This window comes from Leptodactylus fuscus, chromosome 6 (genome assembly GCF_031893055.1).
Source record: "Leptodactylus fuscus isolate aLepFus1 chromosome 6, aLepFus1.hap2, whole genome shotgun sequence".
Lineage (NCBI taxonomy): Eukaryota > Metazoa > Chordata > Amphibia > Anura > Leptodactylidae > Leptodactylus > Leptodactylus fuscus.
Window position 1 is genome coordinate 24,674,734 of NC_134270.1, and position 20,847 is coordinate 24,695,580.

Genomic DNA, 20,847 nt, shown 5'->3' on the forward strand with positions numbered 1-20,847 from the left:
GTGCTGTAGAATAATTAGATACTTGCTGTTTCCTTGTTGATTACTGTAGTTTTGGCCGTTTATAAAGTGTCTTCTTTCCTTCCATATTTCAGAACTTGGGCTGTCAAGGCAGTAAGATTTGTTTTCCACACTGGGACAAATCATCTTAAAGCCTTAGGTTCTTGCAGAGAACTGAAAAGCGGGGCCTGTGTGCAAATACAATGAATACCGCAAGATAATGATATTAATTAATGCCTCATGGAGACAGACGGGGAATATGAAAAGAATTGTAATTAAGGATCTAGATCTTATTAAAGACACAATTCTGCTATGTACGGTGTAAAGTAGGTCACCATAGAGCCGGGCTGAACTTCACAGGCTGCAATGTATTTTTGGTTGCAAAGGCAAATAGGAAAATACATAACAATTCTGGATGTAACAGCCTCCCCCGCCCACCAGACCTGAGCCACGATGGGGCAGATTGTTGCCACTTCCTGTGATCACAGATGTCCCCTGGCTTACAGACCCCTCATTGTGATCACTGAAGGAAAAAAACAAAAACTTTGCACCCAAACATCTCTGATCTAGACTAATCGTCATTTGTGTGACTGTTTTTGGTGATCAATTCCCAACCAGTATCTTTCAAAAAGTTCCCTAAAACTGTATGAATGGCATAAGCGGGTAATCGCGGATGATACATATATGATCCTGTACAGAGAATAGAATAAAACATAGTCTCTGCTCCACTGATTCCAGCGCAGTTGGAATTTTCTCTCTAGCCTCAGCCGCTCCTGAGCTGCATGTGCAGGTAGTTTTGGTGCCTGGTGTGCTATTTAAAGGAATCCTATCACAATTTTTTCTAGGTATCACGTCGGATTAGCCTTAAGAAAGGCTATTCTTCTCCTTACCTTTCGTCGTCTTCTCCGCGCCGCCGTTCGCCTACAATCCCGGGTCTTGTCGGTATGTAAATTAGCTCTCTTGCAGCACTGGGGGCGGGCCCCAGTGCTCAGACAGCACTAGGGGCGTCCCCAATGCTGCGAGAGAACTCTCTCCAGCGTCGCCTCCATCTTCTTCAGCAGCGTCATCTTCAGCCTCCAGCGGTGTCTTGTAACCTCTAGGCATCGGTCCTTTGGCAGAGCAGACTGCACATGCCCACAGGCCACAAGAAAATGGCCGCTTGCACAATATTGTAATACAGCTGTAGTAGTTCTGCAAGAGATTTAATTTACATACTGACAAGAACCGGGATTGTAGGCGAACGGCGGCGTGGAGAAGATGACGAAAGGTAGGAGAAGAATAGCCTTTCTTAAGGCTATTCCGACGTGGTACCTAGAAAAAATTGTCTGAGTGATAGGATCCCTTTAAGCTCTCTACTATCAGGTGGGCGGTGTCAGGCAGGAGCATGTTAGGGGTGTGATTCAAAGCTCCAATCAGATGCAGCCAGTGTCAGAGCTCAGAGCTGACAGAGCCTAAATAGCATATCAGGCACCACAACTAGCAACATTGATTGCTCAGGAAGGGTGGGGGCTACAGAGAAAAGATCAACTGTGCTGGAATCAGTGGAGCGGTACCTATTAAATAATGCAAAACTGGACTTGTTAAAATTGGTGATTAATTCCTTCTAAAGAGGTTGTACATGGTTAGAAAAACATGGGTGTCATATTCCAAAAAAAATGCCTCATCTGCTATTCTGGACATCTGTGCCTGGTATTATAGATAATTTTCATTGACATGAAAGTGGTTGAGCTGCACTTCCATGAACAACCTGTGGAGAAGTGTGGCGCTGTTTGTGGAAGGAAGCAGAAATGTTTTTCAAATTTTGGGGAAAAAAAAATTTTAGACCATTTTTGGGCAGTTTAGTCGTGTATGATGTATTTAACTAAGGGGTATTCACTGTCCAAGGTCTCTTTAGCTTCTAGCATGTAAGAAAAGTCCTGGCCAATATGAGTTAATGGGTCCTATATGGGCACAATAGTGATGTCCTATCAGTGGGGTCCTGTGGAGGGCGCTATAACTGGTTTCTTGTTACTGCTCCCACAGCGGAGCACTTCTGTATCACCAATGAATGCAGAATTATTGATATAACTGGCAGAGAACTGAATCCGCAAGTCATTAGTCATTCTATAGATACCACCGCCATGGTGAGCATTACTATTCAGCCTTGGGTGCGGGTATATAGAGCTAAATTGGACAAAATCGCACTAAATGCCGACAAGTAGACCCGATCCAGCAGCTAGAGGGCAATGTGGTGGCACGGTGACTTAGTAGCCACAGGCGTCTTATATGTCACAGGCTAAAGTGGTCATTTTGGTTTTGGCTTCCTGTCGGGCATGAAATGTGCTGCAGTTTTTCGTCATGGCCTTATATAGGATAAGTGCACAGCAAAGACTTTGCGGATCCATTTACACCAAGACTTCAGATGAGTTAGCAGCTCTCGGCCTCCAGGGTGATATTACCTAGATAGACCTGTCTGACAGATGTCCATTTTGTCTCAAAATGCAAAGAATTGGCAGGATTGTAAGTGAAAATGTTTCCTTCTACAGGGTTGGGTCTGTAGATGTTTATCTTAATCTTTCTGATTGAGGAGTAGAATGCCAGTACTGCAGTAAAGACTGACACAGTAGGCAATAAGTGACAAAGGAATGTAGTACAATGTAGATTTTTATTACGTGTGGGGAGTGGTTAAGTATAGGCTCAGTAATGGTGATAGTGATCAGCACCCAGACACTTTTCTAGGAGTTTTTTTTTTTTTCTTTTTCCGATTTTAGGCCAGTTTTACATGAATGTATACAAAATTGCAGGGCTGTGGTCGCCGTCAGACTTGGAAGCTAAGTCCGATTTTTGGGTGGAGTCGGATAAACGTTTCCAATTCTGCTTCAAAATAAAATGATTATTTTTCATTCTATTCTACAATTATTAATATTATATCATTAATTAGATACATCGTTTGTTACATATTTACTTTCATCGGAATCAGTCATTGACTTTTTAATGCATTAGGGCGGGTTCACACCAGCGCCTGCTCTCCGCTTTACAGGTTTCCGTCGTCTGCCCGAGAAACTGGACAGGAGACGGAAAGCTGGCGGTCAGTTTTCAAACCCATTCACTTGAATGGGTTTGCAAAGTGACCACCCGTGAGCGTCTTCTGCCTCTCCGCGGCGAATCCGTTTTTCCGTTCCTGCATGTCCGACTTTGTGTCAGGTTAAAAACCAAAGAGATTAAACGTCATCCTTTACAGACACAGATTATGAACACACGTCTGCATTGTACGGGAGCTTTAAGAGAGGGCAGAGAAACGCGCTAGCACACGTATCACTAGAATGAAATTGGCCCCAGCTGCAAGTCATGCACTTAGGAGGGAGACGGATCAATAGAGTTAAAACTGATTGAGAACAAGGAGGCCTGTCCGTGCACAGAGCGGGAGGGTGGATGGGGATGACGGTCTTATGCCCGGAATGGGATGGGCACATATCCATAGCAAGAATAGCCGCAAATGTTTGTAGAGGAAACAGGAAAGTTCTCATCCTTCTGTCAGCACCATTAATCCCTGGCACAATGTCGTGCTATTGTTTTTAGTGCATTTTTTACGCTTTGTGGGTTTTGTGTGGCAGCTGGGGATCGGGAGACCTCTCCTGCCCTTAGGTATTGATGTGGAAGCTTGTTGTCTCTAGACGTTACTGCAGGACAGTGTCTGGGCGAGCGTCTGATCAATATCACAATACCGCTTTATGGCCTTTTATATATGCTGGGCCCTTTTAAGTAGTTATATGGGTTTTGATGAGACATTCCCTTTAAATAGTAGAGAGCTGCAATGCCAAGCACAGCCTGAGGACAGTTGTGGTGCTATTTCTGTGGAAAGGGTCCCTTCAAGTTCTGGAAAGCCTCCATTTTTGTGCCCTCCTTTCATTGCCACTAGTCTGACAGACACTAGTTAATATGGACTCACTTCCGTTAGTCTGACAAAGACTGGTTATATGGACTCACTGCCCCTAGTCTGACAGAGACTGGTTATATGGACTCACTGCCACTAGTCTGACAGAGACTGGTTATATGGACTCGCTGCCACTAGTCTGACAGAGACTGATTATATGGACTCACTGCCACTAGTCTGACAGAGACTGGTTATATGGACTCACTGCCACTAGTCTGACAGAGACTGGTTATATGGACTCACTGCCACTAGTCTGACAGAGACTGGTTATATGGACTCACTGCCACTAGTCTGACAGAGACTGGTTATATGGACTCACTGCTCCTAGTCTGACAGAGACTGGTTATATGGACTCACTGCCACTAGTCTGACAGAGACTGGTTATATGGACTCGCTGCTACTAGTCTGATAGAGACTGGTTATATGGACTCACTGCCACTAGTCTGACAGAGACTGGTTATATGGACTCACTGCCACTAGTCTGACAGAGACTGGTTATATGGACTCACTGCCACTAGTCTGACAGGGACTGGTTATATGGACTCACTGCCACTAGTCTGACAGAGACTGGTTATATGGACTCACTGGCACTAGTCTGACAGAGACTGGTTATATGGACTCACTGGCACTAGTCTGACAGAGTCTGGTTATATGGACTCACTGCCACTAGTCTGACAGGGGCTGGTTATATGGACTCGCTGCCACTAGTATGACAGAGTTATATGGACTCACTGCCACTAGTCTGACAGAGACTGGTTATATGGACTCACTGCCACTAGTCTGATAGAGACTGGTTATATGGACTCACTGCCACTAGTCTGACAGAGACTGGTTATATGGACTCACTGCCACTAGTCTGATAGAGACTGGTTATATGGACTCACTGCCACTAGTCTGATAGAGACTGGTTATATGGACTCACTGCCACTAGTCTGACAGGGGCTGGTTATATGGACTCGCTGCCACTAGTATGACAGAGTTATATGGACTCACTGCCACTAGTCTGACAGAGACTGGTTATATGGACTCACTGCCACTAGTCTGATAGAGACTGGTTATATGGACTCACTGCCACTAGTCTGACAGAGACTGGTTATATGGACTCACTGCCACTAGTCTGACAGAGACTGGTTATATGGACTGACTGCCACTAGTATGACAGGGACTGGTTATATGGACTCACTGCCACTAGTATGACAGGGACTGGTTATATGGACTCCCTGCCTGACAACCACTTTTATTAGCTGTAGGTTTTTCCGCAGTTCTGCTAAAAGCTTCTGTTCCCCATCTTGTCCTAATTACACATTTCTGAAGACAATTTTCTTCCCACAAACACTTACTACAGATTTATTCTGAACTGCCGGTCGCCCTAAATATAAACCTCAAAACTATTTAAAGGAGTCCCAAAATGCCTCCCAAACCAATAAGGGGCCTTTAATAGGAGCAGAAACCTGACTGTGTGACTACAAACCAATAAAGTTATTTAGAGACGATCATCGTTTTATGGATATGCTAATTAGCTTTCAAGTGCATTGGGGGCGGAGTCTGAATCACCATATTTATGTACTTCAATCACCGCTAAAGGAGGGTCAGTGGGCAGGAAGTTTAGAGGCGGATCTAATCATCTGTGCCTGTCTGTAGGAAAATCTGTCAAATCAGGCCCCGCCTCCTGTGCACTTATAAATGTGAAAGTTTGTGTGTTTGGATGTTTGTGAGTTTGGATGTTTGTTCCTCAATCACGCTAAAACGCCTGGACGGATTTGTGTGCAATTTTCCACAAACATAGTTTTCCCTTAGGATTGAGTCACAGGCTACTTTTGGTGCCACTAAACAACATGGCTTCCTAGCAGGAGACTCACAAAAGCAGGACTCCTAGCCCCAGCTATAGACTCACACACACTACCTGGCATTTCCTGCCTCAACCTGCCTGCACACTCCTTACTGTCACCTCAGGAGTAGCCCTCACTCTACTCACTCACATTTACATATAGCTTTCCACTATATAACACATCACATTGTCTGTATTACTACATACACAATATAACAGATCACATTGTCTGTATCACTACATACACAATATAACACATCACATTGTCTGTATCACTACATACACAATACAACACATCACATTGTCTGTATCACTACATACACAATATAACACATCACATTGTCTGTCCGCCCAATTCTCAAATTACCGCAGACGAAGTCGCGGGTAAAAGCTAGTGTGTGTATATATATATATATATATATATATATATATATATATATATATATATAGTGTGTTTCTGCTTATTAGCACTCAGCACTATTATTAATTTTAGACCCTTTGTAAACCTGCCAGACTCCCTATTAAAGGGGCTGTCCATGGTTAGATAGCGCTACGCTTGCCCAGAGGTTACACCTGGTATTGCGACTTACTTGTAATAAAGTGAATGAACTACAGTGTCATGCAGAACATATGGACAGGTGTTACCACTGGTTCTGGAAGTAATGCCCCATTGACACAGCCAAGCATGGATCAGATGTGGGGCCGAGTGTGCATCCAATGTAGGGCCGAGTGTTGTCCGAGTGTGCATCCAATGTAGGGCTGAGTGTTATCCGAGCACACTCCAGAATGAATTGGAAACCCCTGTTGAGGAGAGAGGATTATGAAATGCATTCGGATGTCACTCTGTCACGCTCCAAAATCGGATGCACACTTGATCATGTGCTTAGGGCCTTGTAGTCCTGGTCCTCCCCTTATAACGTGGTGTATTGGTTACAATGGACTCCGTCATCCGCCATTTGGTGTAATGTTGACATTGACGCTGTAGATAACCCTAATGCACTATTATTGGAACAGTACTGAGGCTCGGGTTGCTTGTCCCTGACTACCTAGTGGATGGCGCTATGTGTGTGTATTTGTTGGTGGTCTCTCTGCTTTGAATATTGCCTAGCATTGAATCCGTTCTGGTTGCGAAACGCGTCTTTGTGATGATAACAAAGACCAGTCAGTGTGTCCTTTGTTGGCGTCAGCAGGATGGAGCTTTGTCGGCATAAGCCAAGTACTTGGTGTGATCCAGCTACAGACTGCTGAGCGGACGGCCCGTTCTAGAACCAGCAGCCCAATGAGTCTCTCTCGTGTTATTGTAATGAATACAAGCCATATACAATGGGGAGGGGGGTTACAGTCTGTAATAAAGAGGGTTATAGATCAGAAGGTGCTGACGTCAACTGTAGAGCACCTGCCAGTCACCCACCCAGCTTTCCCGGGTGTAAACCAGCTATATGGGACATGTAGGAAGTATTATCTTATACCCAGGTGGATTTGTCAATGAGGGGTCTGAGAAAGCTTGGTGATCACCCCGGTGGGAGCTGTAATGGCCGACGCTTATTGTCCATCGCTTCCACAGAGACAGATATAACTTTGTCTCTGTACTCACTGTCATGTCTTCCGCTCTTGAAGGGTCAAGGATGGGTATGACACATCCGTCTGCTAATGAATCCTAATGGAGCTCATTGATTTACAATAGCTCCAATTTCTCATGTTCTTGATGTCCTTTCTTGTTGCGGCGGCCATTTTGCTGTAAATGTGACAAGAAAAAGCTCCGCCATAGTGTTATTTTTCCCTTCGTCAGTGACAAAGTGACAGCTTTCTTAGCAGCCGACAATAGACCTAAGTGACAACCAATGTAGCTGCACTTTCTGTTGTCACTTTTACAAAATGGCCGCCATAGTTGAATCTAAAAAATGACGATATCTCTGTCAGTGAAAATGACAGAATGATCAAATTTGGACAAATTTTCTAACTTCCGAAGGCATGAACTAGTTAAAATCTTAGATGGAAATCTACTTTAATTTTAGAACGGGTAGAACGAACCCGGAGCCCCCGTTTTATTAATTTTAGGTTATTCTCTGAAGTACTACAATAAGGCTTGTGGTTTTACTTTCCTGCGATCTCTGAGCAAGCACATTAATCGGCGTCTTCATTTCTTTCCCTACAGGGCAGCGATAGATGAGGTGGAAACAGATGTGGTAGAAATTGAAGCCAAACTTGACAAGGTGAGGAATATGGAGAGCGCTCGCAGCACCTCAAGGTCACCATTGTCACATGCATTCAGACTCGCTTTCTAGCCTTTGCCCTACACGTCACCGCACACAAGTTACTGACCGCCCGCTGCAGAGGCAACGCTAACATTGACAGGCGGCCCGGGCTCAACATCTGCAAGCAGTGAGCTGGAAACATTCCTTAAAATGTTTTCCAAAGAGCTCTAGAGCATGTAAGACGTTGTGCTGAGAGAGCATTCCCGGGCTATGAGTATCCTCGCTCCTCTATGTATCCACGTATCATGGATTTGGGCTGACCCACTGCCCGTCTGGACGCCAGATGACATGGAAATAGTTCCCAAGTCTGCACACAAGACACCCACATTACTGTCTGACACACAAACACTGCAGCAGAATAACACCGCCGTCGTGTCTGTGTGTGCAAGGGAAATCCTATAAAACTTTCATTATTTGTGCTGAGACGGAGCCACGGGCACAATCTTAGACTGACACCTCCCATCCCAAAACCAGAGGGGTTTACCAAGTGGCTTTAAGAACATACCATGGGGACATGTGACCCTGCATAGTAATGTAGTGATTATACACTATGGATGCAGGATGATGGTTTCTTTTAGGTTACCATGGCTGCATCAAGGGGTACATGTGTCTGCCATACTAGATTCACATCTGCGTTGGAGTCTCCGTACAAGAGTCCGGAGCAGATTCCGCTTAGGAAGACTTTTTTCTCCGCTAGTTTCAGTACAAAATCTTCGTAAACCCGACGCACTCCATTATAATCTATGGGGTCTGTGGGTTTCCGCATGTATGCGGGCTCGTTCACACGGGGCAAGAGGGGGCGGATTATGACGCCAAATCCACCTCAGAATCCGCCCCCTCACAATAGAGGTCTATGTAGAACGCTAGATTCCTTTTTTCCGTGAGTTGTATGTACTGGCTCATTGAAAAAAGAAGCGAGCTGTCCTTTCTTCAGGCGGATTCCGCGGCTGAGTCAGCCCCAGCGTCTGCCTCGCGACACCACCCTCCGGACTAGACCCATTCATTTGAGCCTTCTCCGGAGGGGGAAGCCGCGACAGTCGTGGCAAGTGCATTTTAGTCCAATTCTGATGCGGCTTCCTGCATCAGAATTAGGACCAAAATATGCAGTCCTGTGCCCCGTGTGAACGAGGCCTAATCAGACAGGGTTTCCGTCCTCTCTGAATCTGCCTCCCGTTGTATTCAATGGCAGCAAGACCAAAGTAAGACGCTGAAATAATAAGCGTCCATATCTCGCTGCGTATTCTGCAGCGGCTACTCTACTGATCAGCCCCATCCATCAAGTGAAAGTTGCGCCAAACAGCAAGAGGAGCAAAAAGGGGAAAACAAATTTGTGGTAGAAGTCCACCACAAATTGTTCTTCCTTTCGGCTGTGTGATCAGGCAAAAAATCTGCAAAAAGAACATTTACATTTTTTTGCCCCTGAGTATTTTCCTGCAAATACACTTAATTTTGACTTGACAGAAAGTTCACCTCGCCAATTGAAGCAATGCAGAGACGATAATCTTTTTTATGAATGCGCAAATCAGCCTTCAAGTGCATTGGGGGCTGGGCCTGATTTGTCAGATTTTCCATACAGATGGCTGTTAAAGGGGTTGTCAAGGATAAAGGATTTATATATTTAAGGATGGGGAAGGTAAAAAAACCAAAAAAACAAAACATACCCTCTTGTCCCTGGGGCTATGGTGTCTCCCAGTGTAGTCCGATCCTGCTGCTACGGTATCTTTTTCCAGCAGAAGTCCCTCCTGCACGTGACTACCTGTGACGCCCCGTGTTCTTTCCTTAGGCCACTGATTGGCCTCAGCGGTCACATGTGGCAGACGGGGACTTTTGCCAAAACAAGATGCTGGATCAGCAGGCCTGGATCATCCTGGGAGTAGGGTTGAGCAAAAAGATCGGATTCCGATCCCGATCTTTTCCCGGGGGATCGAGGTCGGAGGTTATTTCTCCCAATGCTTGACTACTGGCCTATCATTGTGGGAAAAAGCTAACAATGATTGGCCAGTAGCCAAGCATTGTGGGCAATAAGTTCTAACCTTGATCCCACGGGAAAAGATCGGAATCCGATTTTATAATCTTTTCGCTCAACCTTACCTGGGAGACATTGGGGACAGGTAAGTATGGGGCTTACTCCCTTCTGCTATTGTTATCCTCTACAGTTACTTCCCAATGTTGCTCCTTTATCCAAACTCTGCCTGTGTCATGGCCATCTCTGACAAATCTGGCAATGTCCCGTCCCCAATGCACTTGCAGCTGATCTGACTATCCATATAAAGATGATTATCTCTGCCACACTTCATGAGTTTCTAGCCACAAAGATATGTTTGTGCTCCTCATAGTGGTCCTTGCACCGCCATTGTCTTCACATTGTCTTCTCTTCCTTTTGTAGTTGGTGAAACTATGCAGCGGGATGCTAGAAGCGGGTAAGGCCTACCTTACCACCAATAAGCACTTTGTAAGCGGCATCCGAGACTTGTCCCAGCAGTGCAAGAAAGATGAGATGATCTCGGTAGGTTTTGTCATGTCTTGGAGAGTAAAATTTTACCTGTCTCGACCTATTACATCATATTATGAAAAATTCTCAAAGAACTTGAAGTCTACACATAAGATGGCAGGAATGGCCCTGTCTGCGTTTTTTACCAAATAGATAAGCCTGGATAGCCCAAAGTGTGTGACAGAACTTGTCAATAGGTTTTGTTTGACTGTTTGTAAAACTTGAGCTGATGATGATTTTCTTTCAGGAGTGTCTGGACAAATTTGGGGACAGTCTGCAGGAAATGGTCAACTACCACATGGTAAGAGACACGGCACTTATGTGTATTTTACAGCACTTTTTTGTCCATCCATCATACATGTAGTGTTTCAGCGGTTTTTTTTACCACTTATACACTATGTGATCAAAAGTATCCGGACACCTGGCTGAAAATGACTTACAAGCTTGTGGCGCCCTCCATCGGTAATGCTGGAATGGCATATGGTGTTGGCCCACCCTTAGCCTTGATGACAGCTTCCACTCTCGCAGGCATACGTTCAATCACATGCTGGAAGGTTTCTTGGGGAATGGCAGTCCATTTTTCACAGAGTGCTGCACTGAGGAGAGGTGTCAGTGAGGCCTGGCACAAAGTCGGCGTTCCAAAACATCCCAAAGGTGTTCTATAGGATTCAAGTCAGGACTCTGTGCAGGCCAGTCCATTACAGAGATGTTATTGTCGTGTAACCACTCCGCCACAGGCCGTGCAGTATGAACAGGTGGTCGATCGTGTTGAAAGATGCAATCGCCATCCCTGAATTGCTCTTTAACAGTGGGAAGCAAGAAGGTGTTTAATACATCAATGTAGGCCTGTGCTGTGATAGTGCCACGCAAAACAACAAGCCCCCTCCATGAAAAACACGACCACACCATAACACCACCACCTCCGAATCTTACTGTTGGCACTACACATGCTGGCAGATGGCGTTCACCGGGCATTCGCCATACCCACACCCTGCCATCGGATTGCCACATTGTGTACCGTGATTCGTCACGCCACACAACGTTTTTCCACTGTTCAATCGTCCAAAGTTTACGCTCTTTACACCAAGCGGGGCGTCGTTTGGCATTGACCTGCGTGATGCGTGGCACCCAATCACCTGACCACGTTCGAAGTCCGTGAGGTCCGCGGAGCGCCCCATTCTGCTCTCTCACGATGTCTAATGTCTACTGAGGTTGCTGATATGGAGTACCTGGCAGTAGGTGGTAGCACAATGCACTTAATATGAAAAACGTATGTTTTTGGAGGTGTCTGGATACTTTTGATCACATAGTGTATATTGTACACCTACTTACATATGGATGTATTTGGTGACTTTGCATCTATGCAATAAAGACGTTTTCCAGGTTGTTACAATTGATGGCCTGTCCCTAAGAGGGGGGTCTTTGTTGATTGATAGGATAGATCAGACCTTGACCTATGTGGCCTTGATCGATTACCCTAATGGAGTAGACTCAGAACAATGACCACCATACAATGCCTGTATGCCATTTCTTGGATGGGACTGAGTTGCAGTACCAGACAGAGCCACAACCGCATGCACAGCTCTCAGTTAAAGGGTTTTCAGGATATTGGTGACCTATCGTTATCACAGGACAACAGTATCCGATCGGTGGGAATCAACTTGCGGCACCCCTACTGATCAGCTGGTGAAAGAGGCAACAGCATTTGGACAAAGGCCGCGGCCTCTTTATATTTTTCTAATGCAGCCTCAGATGTCTGTACAACAGAGTGATTTGGGTCCTATGGGTGGTTTAAGGTCCCAAATCGACCTGACAGGTTCTCGTTAAGGTTGATGAGGTCTTTAATTTAGACCTGTATTTTGCTGCAGCATTTTGGCCATGAAGCTAGTGCGAATAAGGATTGTGACTGCTGACTTCATATGCATTACTATTATTTTCTACAGAGCGGAACTCCTTTGGGATCTGTTCTCACGTTTCCTACCAGATATGAAAACAATGCAGGTGTTGGGAGATCGAGGACTTCTCTGCTGTTTTTGCTAAACTGCAGTTTCCTAATTTCTCTCCTACCTGCCAGGAAGCTGTTGGTTCGCTGTCAGGGTCTCCTGAGAGTTGTAGTTCAGCTACAGCTGAACACCGCAAATATCCGCTTTCAGATTTTAGCAGCTTTTGTCGTCAGCAACCGGGGTTAAACGGGCAAGCAAAATGGTTGTGCTCTGCTTATGTGAAGCACTCATCTCATTTGCCTTCGGAGACTAGATTATTCCAGGGATTGCGAAGCACATCTGCTCACCCGGCTGGGTGTTGCATAATCTTAGTGACGGCGGCGCCAGATGTTACACTGTTCACAGACCAGGAAATGAGAGAGGATCATGTCACCGCTTTCCAATTTTTCACCCTAAATCAGACAACTGACGTTTTATGGGATCCAGCACACGCTGAGGGATAAGTCTTAGAGAGACTCCAGTTGGTCATATATTAATGTTAGGGATGTAACTGTGGGGAGAACTGAACAGGGCGGGAACACTTAGTGCTACAAATGGGTGTAACGCCTGGTGTATACAGTACACAACGCTGTTACAGTGTAATATTCCTGTCTTTTTTATATCCTAAAATATTGAAATTCTTCTTGTCTTCTGCCCAGTTTCCAAGTATTATGATGGCAGAGGCACTGCACATAATGTGATGGTAGACACCCTACAGATTATATGTTGGTAGAGGTCCTGTAGATTACATGATGGTAGAGGTCCCTCCAGATAATAAGGGCAGGGGTTTCCTGCTAATAATATGAGGGCGGGGGGTTACCTGCAGATATGTAGGCGAGTGTCCCTGCAGATGATATGTAGGCGGGGGTCCCTGCAGATGATATGTAGGCGGGGGTCCTTGCAGATGATATGTAGGTTGGGGTCCTTGCAGATGATATGTAGGTTGGGGTCCCTGTAGATGATATGTAGGTTGGGTCCCTGCAGATGATATGTAGGCGGGGGTCCCTGCAGATGATATGTAGGCGGGGGTCCCTGCAGATGATATGTAGGCGGGGGTCCCTGCAGATGATATGTAGGCGGGGGTCCCTGCAGATGATATGTAGGCGGGGGTCCCTGCAGATGATATGTAGGCGAGAGTCCCTGCAGATGATATGTAGGCGAGGGTCCCTGCAGATGATATGTAGGCGGGGGTCCTTGCAGATGATATGTAGGTTGGGGTCCTTGCAGATGATATGTAGGTTGGGGTCCCTGTAGATGATATGTAGGTTGGGTCCCTGCAGATGATATGTAGGCAGGGGTCCCTGCAGATGATATGTAGGCGGGGGTCCCTGCAGATGATATGTAGGCGGGGGTCCCTGCAGATGATATGTAGGCGGGGGGGTCCCTGTAGATGATATGTAGGTTGGGGTCCCTGCAGATGATATGTAGGCGGGGGTCCCTGCAGATGATATGTAGGCGGGGGTCCCTGCAGATGATATGTAGGCGAGAGTCCCTGCAGATGATATGTAGGCGAGGGTCCCTGCAGATGATATGTAGGCGGGGGTCCCTGCAGATGATATGTAGGCGGGGGTCCTTGCAGATGATATGTAGGTTTGGGTCCCTGTAGATGATATGTAGGTTGGGGTCCCTGCAGATGATATGTAGGCGGGGGTCCCTGCAGATGATATGTAGGTGGGGGGGTCCCTGCAGATGATATGTAGGCGGGGGTCCCTGTAGATATGTAGGCGGGGGTCCCTGTAGATGATATGTAGGTTGGGGTCCCTGCAGATGATATGTAGGCGGGGGTCCCTGTAGATGATATGTAGGCGGGGGTCCCTGCAGATGATATGTAGGCGGGGGTCCCTGCAGATGATATGTAGGCGGGGGTCCCTGCAGATGATATGTAGGCGGGGGTCCCTGCAGATGATATGTAGGCGGGGGTCCCTGCAGATGATATGTAGGCGGGGGTCCCTGCAGATGATATGTAGGCGGGGGTCCCTGCAGATGATATGTAGGTTGGGGTCCCTGCAGATGATATGTAGGCGGGGGTCCCTGTAGATGATATGTAGGCGGGGGTCCCTGCAGATGATATGTAGGCGGGGGTCCCTGTAGATGATATGTAGGCAGGGGTCCCTACAGATGATATGTGAGCGGAGGTCCCTGCAGATCAGATATGGGCGGGGGTCCCTGCAGATAATATGCATGCATTATCTATTCTAATGATCCATACTGAAATGCAGTGATCCTTATTGGTATTTCCATAGTGTCTTTTTCCATTCATTGCTTTCCATATACTAGCATCTTGCATGCTCCCTTGAGAATCAGTGACCAGATCAGATTTGGTTGGCTGATGTTATCTTTGCAATGTCTGTGTGTCAGACTTGATTGTTAGTTTGTTCTCATTATCCTTAAGATGGCTGAAGACCTTGGGTTCACTTAAAATTGTCGAAAATCTATCTGTGATGTGACTGTCTGCTTCTTATCTGAGAGCAGGATATGATAGATGTGGAGCAGCTGAACTCTTTGATATATAAGTTTGAGGTATATGATTTGGAAGCAGTATTTTGGAGTGAAAAGCAGAGTAAATCCTGACAGGACTCCTAAGAGAGTCAGTGAGAGTCCTATATTATATCTATTTATATGATCCTCTATCATATAAATCTATATATCACAAATGATAGTAGAGAGAAGCTGAGCTCTGTGATATATAGGGTTATATGATATATCACAGAGCCCAGCTTCTCTCCTCTATCATATACTGTAAATCTATATATCACAGAGCTCAGCGTCTCCCCTCTATCCTATAACCCTATATATCACAGAGCTCAGCTTCTCTCCTCTATCATATAAATCTATATATCACAGAGCTCAGCTTCTCCCCTCTATCCTATAACCCTATATATCACAGAGCTCAGCTTCTCTCCTCTATCATATAACCCTATATATCACAGAGCTCAGCTTCTCTCCTCTATCATATAAATCTATATATCACAGAGCTCAGCTTCTCTCCTCTACCATATAACCCTATATATCACACAGCTCAGCTTCTCTCCTCTATCATATAACCCTATATATCACAGAGCTCAGCTTCTCTCCTCTATCATATAACCCTATATATCACAGAGCTCAGCTTCTCTCCTCTATCATATAACCCTATATCTCATACTTAGGTTAGTTGTCTCGTCACTGTGAGCGTGGAGAATACCCATGTCATGAGACAGCGATGGCTTCCTTTCATACTATTTCTTTCCCACTTGCACAATTTTCCTATTGTTCTTTATGCGTTGTGCTTTGGAACGCAATGAGAGAATTTTTTTTTTCCGGCCCGAGCCCTTAAGGCTTTCATTTGATCAGAATTTGTACTTCAAAGTCACTGTCATGATGTTTACAGTCGGTAGGTTACATCACTGCGCCTATTCCGTCCTCATTAATTAGTCATGGAACACGCTGTAAGCCTATCATTTGCAACTTTTCTTCATAATTAAAGGGATGTTCTACTTCCATACGGCCTAGTTTAAAGCCCTATATAGTCTGTGACTCGTGTAATGAATAGTATTAGGAAGGCGCATCCCTGAGAATTTAATCCTGACAGTATCATAGCGGGAAACCTTTACTGTACCATAGATATACATAGATACTGAATTCTGATTGGACGATGCAAGTGTCAAAAACTATAGCCGGTAATTTGGCTTAATTATAGGTCATAAAATAAATTATATTTTTTATGTATAATCAGTTTTTATTCAAATTTTTGAAATAGAACAGAAAAGACAAAGAGATGGCGCAATGGCACGCAGGCCGCACCTATAAACAAGAGGGCGGGGACAAGACCCCATCCAGCGCCATGGAACATAACATGGTAATAAAGGGACAGAAGGCCCAGAGGTGCGACCAAAAAGATCAACATCAAAAAGGGAGGAGGATAGATTATATTTTTTAAATATCATTCTCCAGTCTGTAGGTTGTTGCAAACCACAACTACCAGCATGCCCTGACAACCACAGCTGGTTTTGCAGCAGTCAGAGGCCACAAGATGGAGACCACTAATTGACGGTATTGTGGCCCCCTGTGATCCTGTCTTACAGCGTGTATATGTCTTCCACTATACAGCCCCAGTTACAGTAAGGTTATGTTCATATCTTCCACCACAGAAACTGTCAGAAATCGGACAAAGAGGAAAAAAAGTGAAAACCTGACGGACCCGCATCATAATCTATGAGGTCCATAGGTAGGTGCCCATTAGAAAGGCACAGAAAGTAATCTTGTTAATGGTGGTTATCCACTTTATTCTGCTCCTCAGCTGTGTCATGTGACCAACAGTAGGGGGCGTTCACACTACCGTCAGTGTCCGACAGGTAGTGTCCGCTGCTAATGTCCATTCAAAATCTTGCACGGACATTAGCAGTGGACACTAGCTGTGTCCGTGACATTCTGCATTCATTTAAATGGCGATCGGGTGCGTTCTTTTACTGTCTGTGGGTGTCCTTAACTGTCCGTTCCTAAAGATGTCCGACTTTTCAAGCGGACAGAAAAAAACCTACATGCCGGGTTTTGCTGTCCGCTTGAAAAGTCAGACATCTTTAGGAACGGACACTTAAGGACAGGCACGGAGTGTAACACAATGCACCCAATCTCCATTTAAATGAATGCAAAATGTCACGGACACAGCTAGTGTCCGATGCTAATGTCCGTGCAAGATTTTGAACGGACATTAGCAGCAGACACTACCTGTCGGACACTGACGGTAGTGTGAACGCTCCCTAAGACTCTGACACATACAGCCACTCGCGTGGAGAGTAAGTCAGTTTCTCCTTTCATTCCTATTAGAGCTGCAATATTCTGGTCACATGACCTAGCTGAGGACCAGAATAAAGTGAACTCACAAATACCGCCACCAGTACAAAGACTTGTCTTTTCTAATGGGCCCGAAAATTTTTGACACATTTTCATGGACCCCTTAATATACTCATAAGGGATATATAAAAACGGGTGCCCCCTCGGATGTAAAACGGGCGTGGAAAATGTTTATTTTTCACAGCCATTTTATCTGTCGGTCCTGTGACTATAGGTTCTGTGGCCTACAACCTTTTCCTATAGCGTAGGTCTTATCTGCATGGATGTTTTACACACAATGAGAGCGAATGAATATATTCACATATCTGTTTGATAGAAAAATGGTCAGATAAAAAAACGTACATGGTCTTGGACCTTTTTGACACCCACACAGACCCAATAGAAATTAATGGATCCGTTTTTAAGCGATGCAGTACAGATTGACGTCTGAGTTGCGTCCATTATAAACAGGAAAAAAAAATACTCCCTTCCTATAATGGTCCGTTATCGTTATATACCAAATGGATGACATTAGACCATATAAAAAGGATAAACCGACACAGATCCGATGCACAGTTTTTCATTGACGCTCAATCTGTTAAAGACGGACGCTCATGTGAATAAGGCCTTAGTGTCACTATGTTATTGTAATGAATGGTAGCCAATGTGCTTGCCCTATATATGGACTTTACATGTGACCTATGGAACATGACGTAAAGTACAGAACTGAGATCTTCTTCTTTTTGCAGCGGAAAAGAGGGAAAAATAAAGGTCTTTAGCTAGTAGCTGGATCTAATCTCCCCGTCCTCAGAATAGAAGGCGCTGACAGCCAAGTCTCCAGCACTCAGCGATTGTCAAGAGCTCCGAGCCTCATCTCACTGCGTCAAAAGCAGCAGATCCCGAGGTTTAGAGGTGGGAGGCAGCGGAAGGTCAGACAGCAAATCCCATCTAATTTCCTGATGACTTAATGTAAAGGGTTTAGTAGGAGACAGCAGGCAGGGAGTGGTGGGGGGCATGCCTGGAGACCAGCCGCCGCACAGGAAACATTTGGATATGGAATAAGCATCTACTGAGCTCTTCCTTATCTCCCCTCAGAGCTATTGACGGGAAGGGTCTTCCCTCATCCTGTCTCTGAGGGCATGATTAATGCAAAAGGGCTGGAGGGGGGGGGGTATGTACTAATGGAGGCGCAGTACTCTACTTCTCACTTAAAACGCCTTTGCAGCCATGTTGACAAGCATCTACAGATTCACTGACAGCAGAAATGAGGTCAGAATTTTACAAATTTTACACGTCAACGTATTGTAAGTTGCACTGATGTGTAGCATCTGTGTCAGTAAAACTTGGTTTAGGCTGGGTTACCGGCGCTTCAACTCCATTTGGGGTTTCCGTCCCTGAACCGGTTAAAAAAAATGCGGATAGAAAAGCGGTGCATGCAGCGTTTTTGTCTCCGCATTTTTTTTGCTCTTTATAGCGGGCCCCATTATAGTCTATGTGTTCCACGAGTAACTGCTTTTTTTCAATCAGATTAGGTTTGGGTTCGGAGGGTCCCCAAGCGGACCTGCGAAACAGAAACCCAAATGTAGGTGTTAGTGTATGTATGGAGTAAACTCCGTGTACCGGCAAAGTGGCTGGGAATCCACCACACATTGCAGAAAATCTGCAGCAGTAATTGTAAAAAGTGTCGCGTTTTTTATAAATCGCAGCAAGTCAATTATATCCACGGAACCGCTGGCGTTTTCCATACGGGTTTAAAAGGGGCAGAAAGTCCACAGAGGAAAACTCTGCAGACTTTCTGTGAAAAGCGCTCAGGAAAAAAAAAAACGTGGATATGTTTCCGCCACGGTCTTTTCCGCAGTGATTTTTGGTTGCAGCTCACTACGTTGGGCCTTAGCCTTACATAGGACTGCACATTCACTCAAGAGGCCACAAATACCCCTCAATTTCTCATTAGGATGGTGGTGTATAGTAGCGACACATCATCATGGTGTGATGTTAGATGTTTATGAAGAGTGTTTTCTTTATGGCCTATCACACTGTGGGATCCAGGGCTGTGGAGTTGGTGCCAAGGTTTTCATACTGAAAGCGTGGAGAGAAAAGTCCCCCATGCAGGTGTGACCTCAGCCTTAGTGGTCATTTATTTATATGTACTTTTTTCCCCCCTATCAGTATGTCTTTGTAGAATGGGAGGAAATCCACACAAACACGAGGAGAACATACAAACTCCTTGCAGATGTTGTTCCTGGCGGGATTTGAACCCAGGACTCCAGCACCTCAAGGCTGCAGTGCTAACCACTGAGCCACCGTGTTGTTAATTTATGAAGCAGTCGGAGCAGGAGTCTGAGTTGGGCTGTGGAAAGATCGGAGTTGGAGTCAGTAGTTTGGCCTACCTAGTCCACAAGCCTGGCTAGATTTGTATATAATATATCATATATCTGCTATCACACACTTATATAATCGGCTCCAGTTCTCATGAATGATAAATCTATATGTGTGTTTCTTAGAGAGCTGGAATATTACTATGTGCTGGACTAAAGTGCAATTCTCTAACAAGTCTTAGACCATGACCAAGGACGTATAAGCCAAGCCGTGCACCCATCTGTACGCAGCTGCTTTGGGGTAATCGTCCATTGGAATAGGGTCTGGCCGGCTGTATGAATTGCCCTTAATGCAGCTTTGGGGAAAACTAAGAAGACCAGCTGTGTACAGAAACTTCTTGGCCCTGCTCCGTGGGAAAGTAGTATCTCAAAACAATGGCCTGGCTAATAGCCCCAGTCATCTTCCCAGGGTTGTTAAAGGGAGCCTGTTAGATCCAAAAAACCTCCCAAACCAATTCTATGCTCTGTTATAGGGGCAGAAACATATCTGCTAGTCACAAACTGATGAAGTAATGCAGAGATTGTCACGTTTCTAAGAATATGCTAATTATTCTGGAAGTGCACTGGGGGTGGGGCCAATTTGCTAGATTTGCATACAGACAGCTTTGATGCTGGCAGAGACCAAAATTGACATTCTCTGGTAAGATGGTGACATTGGGCAGTCATTTTCTGGGACATTTACAGCACTTGTGGCTCCCTGTAGGAAAATCTGATCAGGTCCCGCCCACAGTGCACTTGAGGCTGTTTTGCATATCCATGAAAATATTATTATCTCTGAATTGCTTCATTTGCGGTGATAAAGGTACGTCTCTACTCATATCAAAGGTGGTATTTTGGCTTCGGGTGAAATTCTAGACCTCTCAGACTCCCTTTTTTAAAGGGGTTTCCTGTGATTTTTAAATTGATGACCTATCATGAGGCAAGGTCATTAACTGAAGATCTGGGATCCCTGCAGATCAGCCCTTGAGTGCTACTTCACAAGCAATTTGATGTCACGTTCATCGGTCACATGCCCTGATGGCAGCTTAGTCCCATTTAAGTTAAAGGGACTGAACTATGATACCAAGGTCAGCAGTCACATAACTGTACGGCACTGTGTATGGTAAGTGCTGGAGAGGCTGCAGCGCTCACCCCAACATTGCAGCCTCTTCCAACAGCTGTTTGGTCGGTGTTGGACCCCTGACCATCTTT

At 45.3% G+C, this 20,847-nt stretch overlaps 2 protein-coding genes across 4 annotated transcripts in view; both read left to right on the forward strand.

Moving 5' to 3' along the window:
- INTS11 (integrator complex subunit 11) overlaps positions 1–20,847 on the forward strand; it is a 527,013-nt gene that overhangs the window by 136,026 nt on the left and 370,140 nt on the right. The window lies entirely within an intron of this gene.
- The window catches only part of ACAP3 (ArfGAP with coiled-coil, ankyrin repeat and PH domains 3), a 118,511-nt gene that overhangs the window by 53,929 nt on the left and 43,735 nt on the right, over positions 1–20,847 (forward strand). For all 3 annotated transcript variants that reach the window (XM_075279594.1, XM_075279596.1, XM_075279597.1), the window contains exons 2-4: positions 7,894–7,951; positions 10,380–10,499; positions 10,732–10,785. In XM_075279594.1, coding sequence (XP_075135695.1) covers positions 7,894–7,951; positions 10,380–10,499; positions 10,732–10,785 — 232 coding nt within the window. The remainder of the gene's footprint in view (positions 1–7,893; positions 7,952–10,379; positions 10,500–10,731; positions 10,786–20,847) is intronic.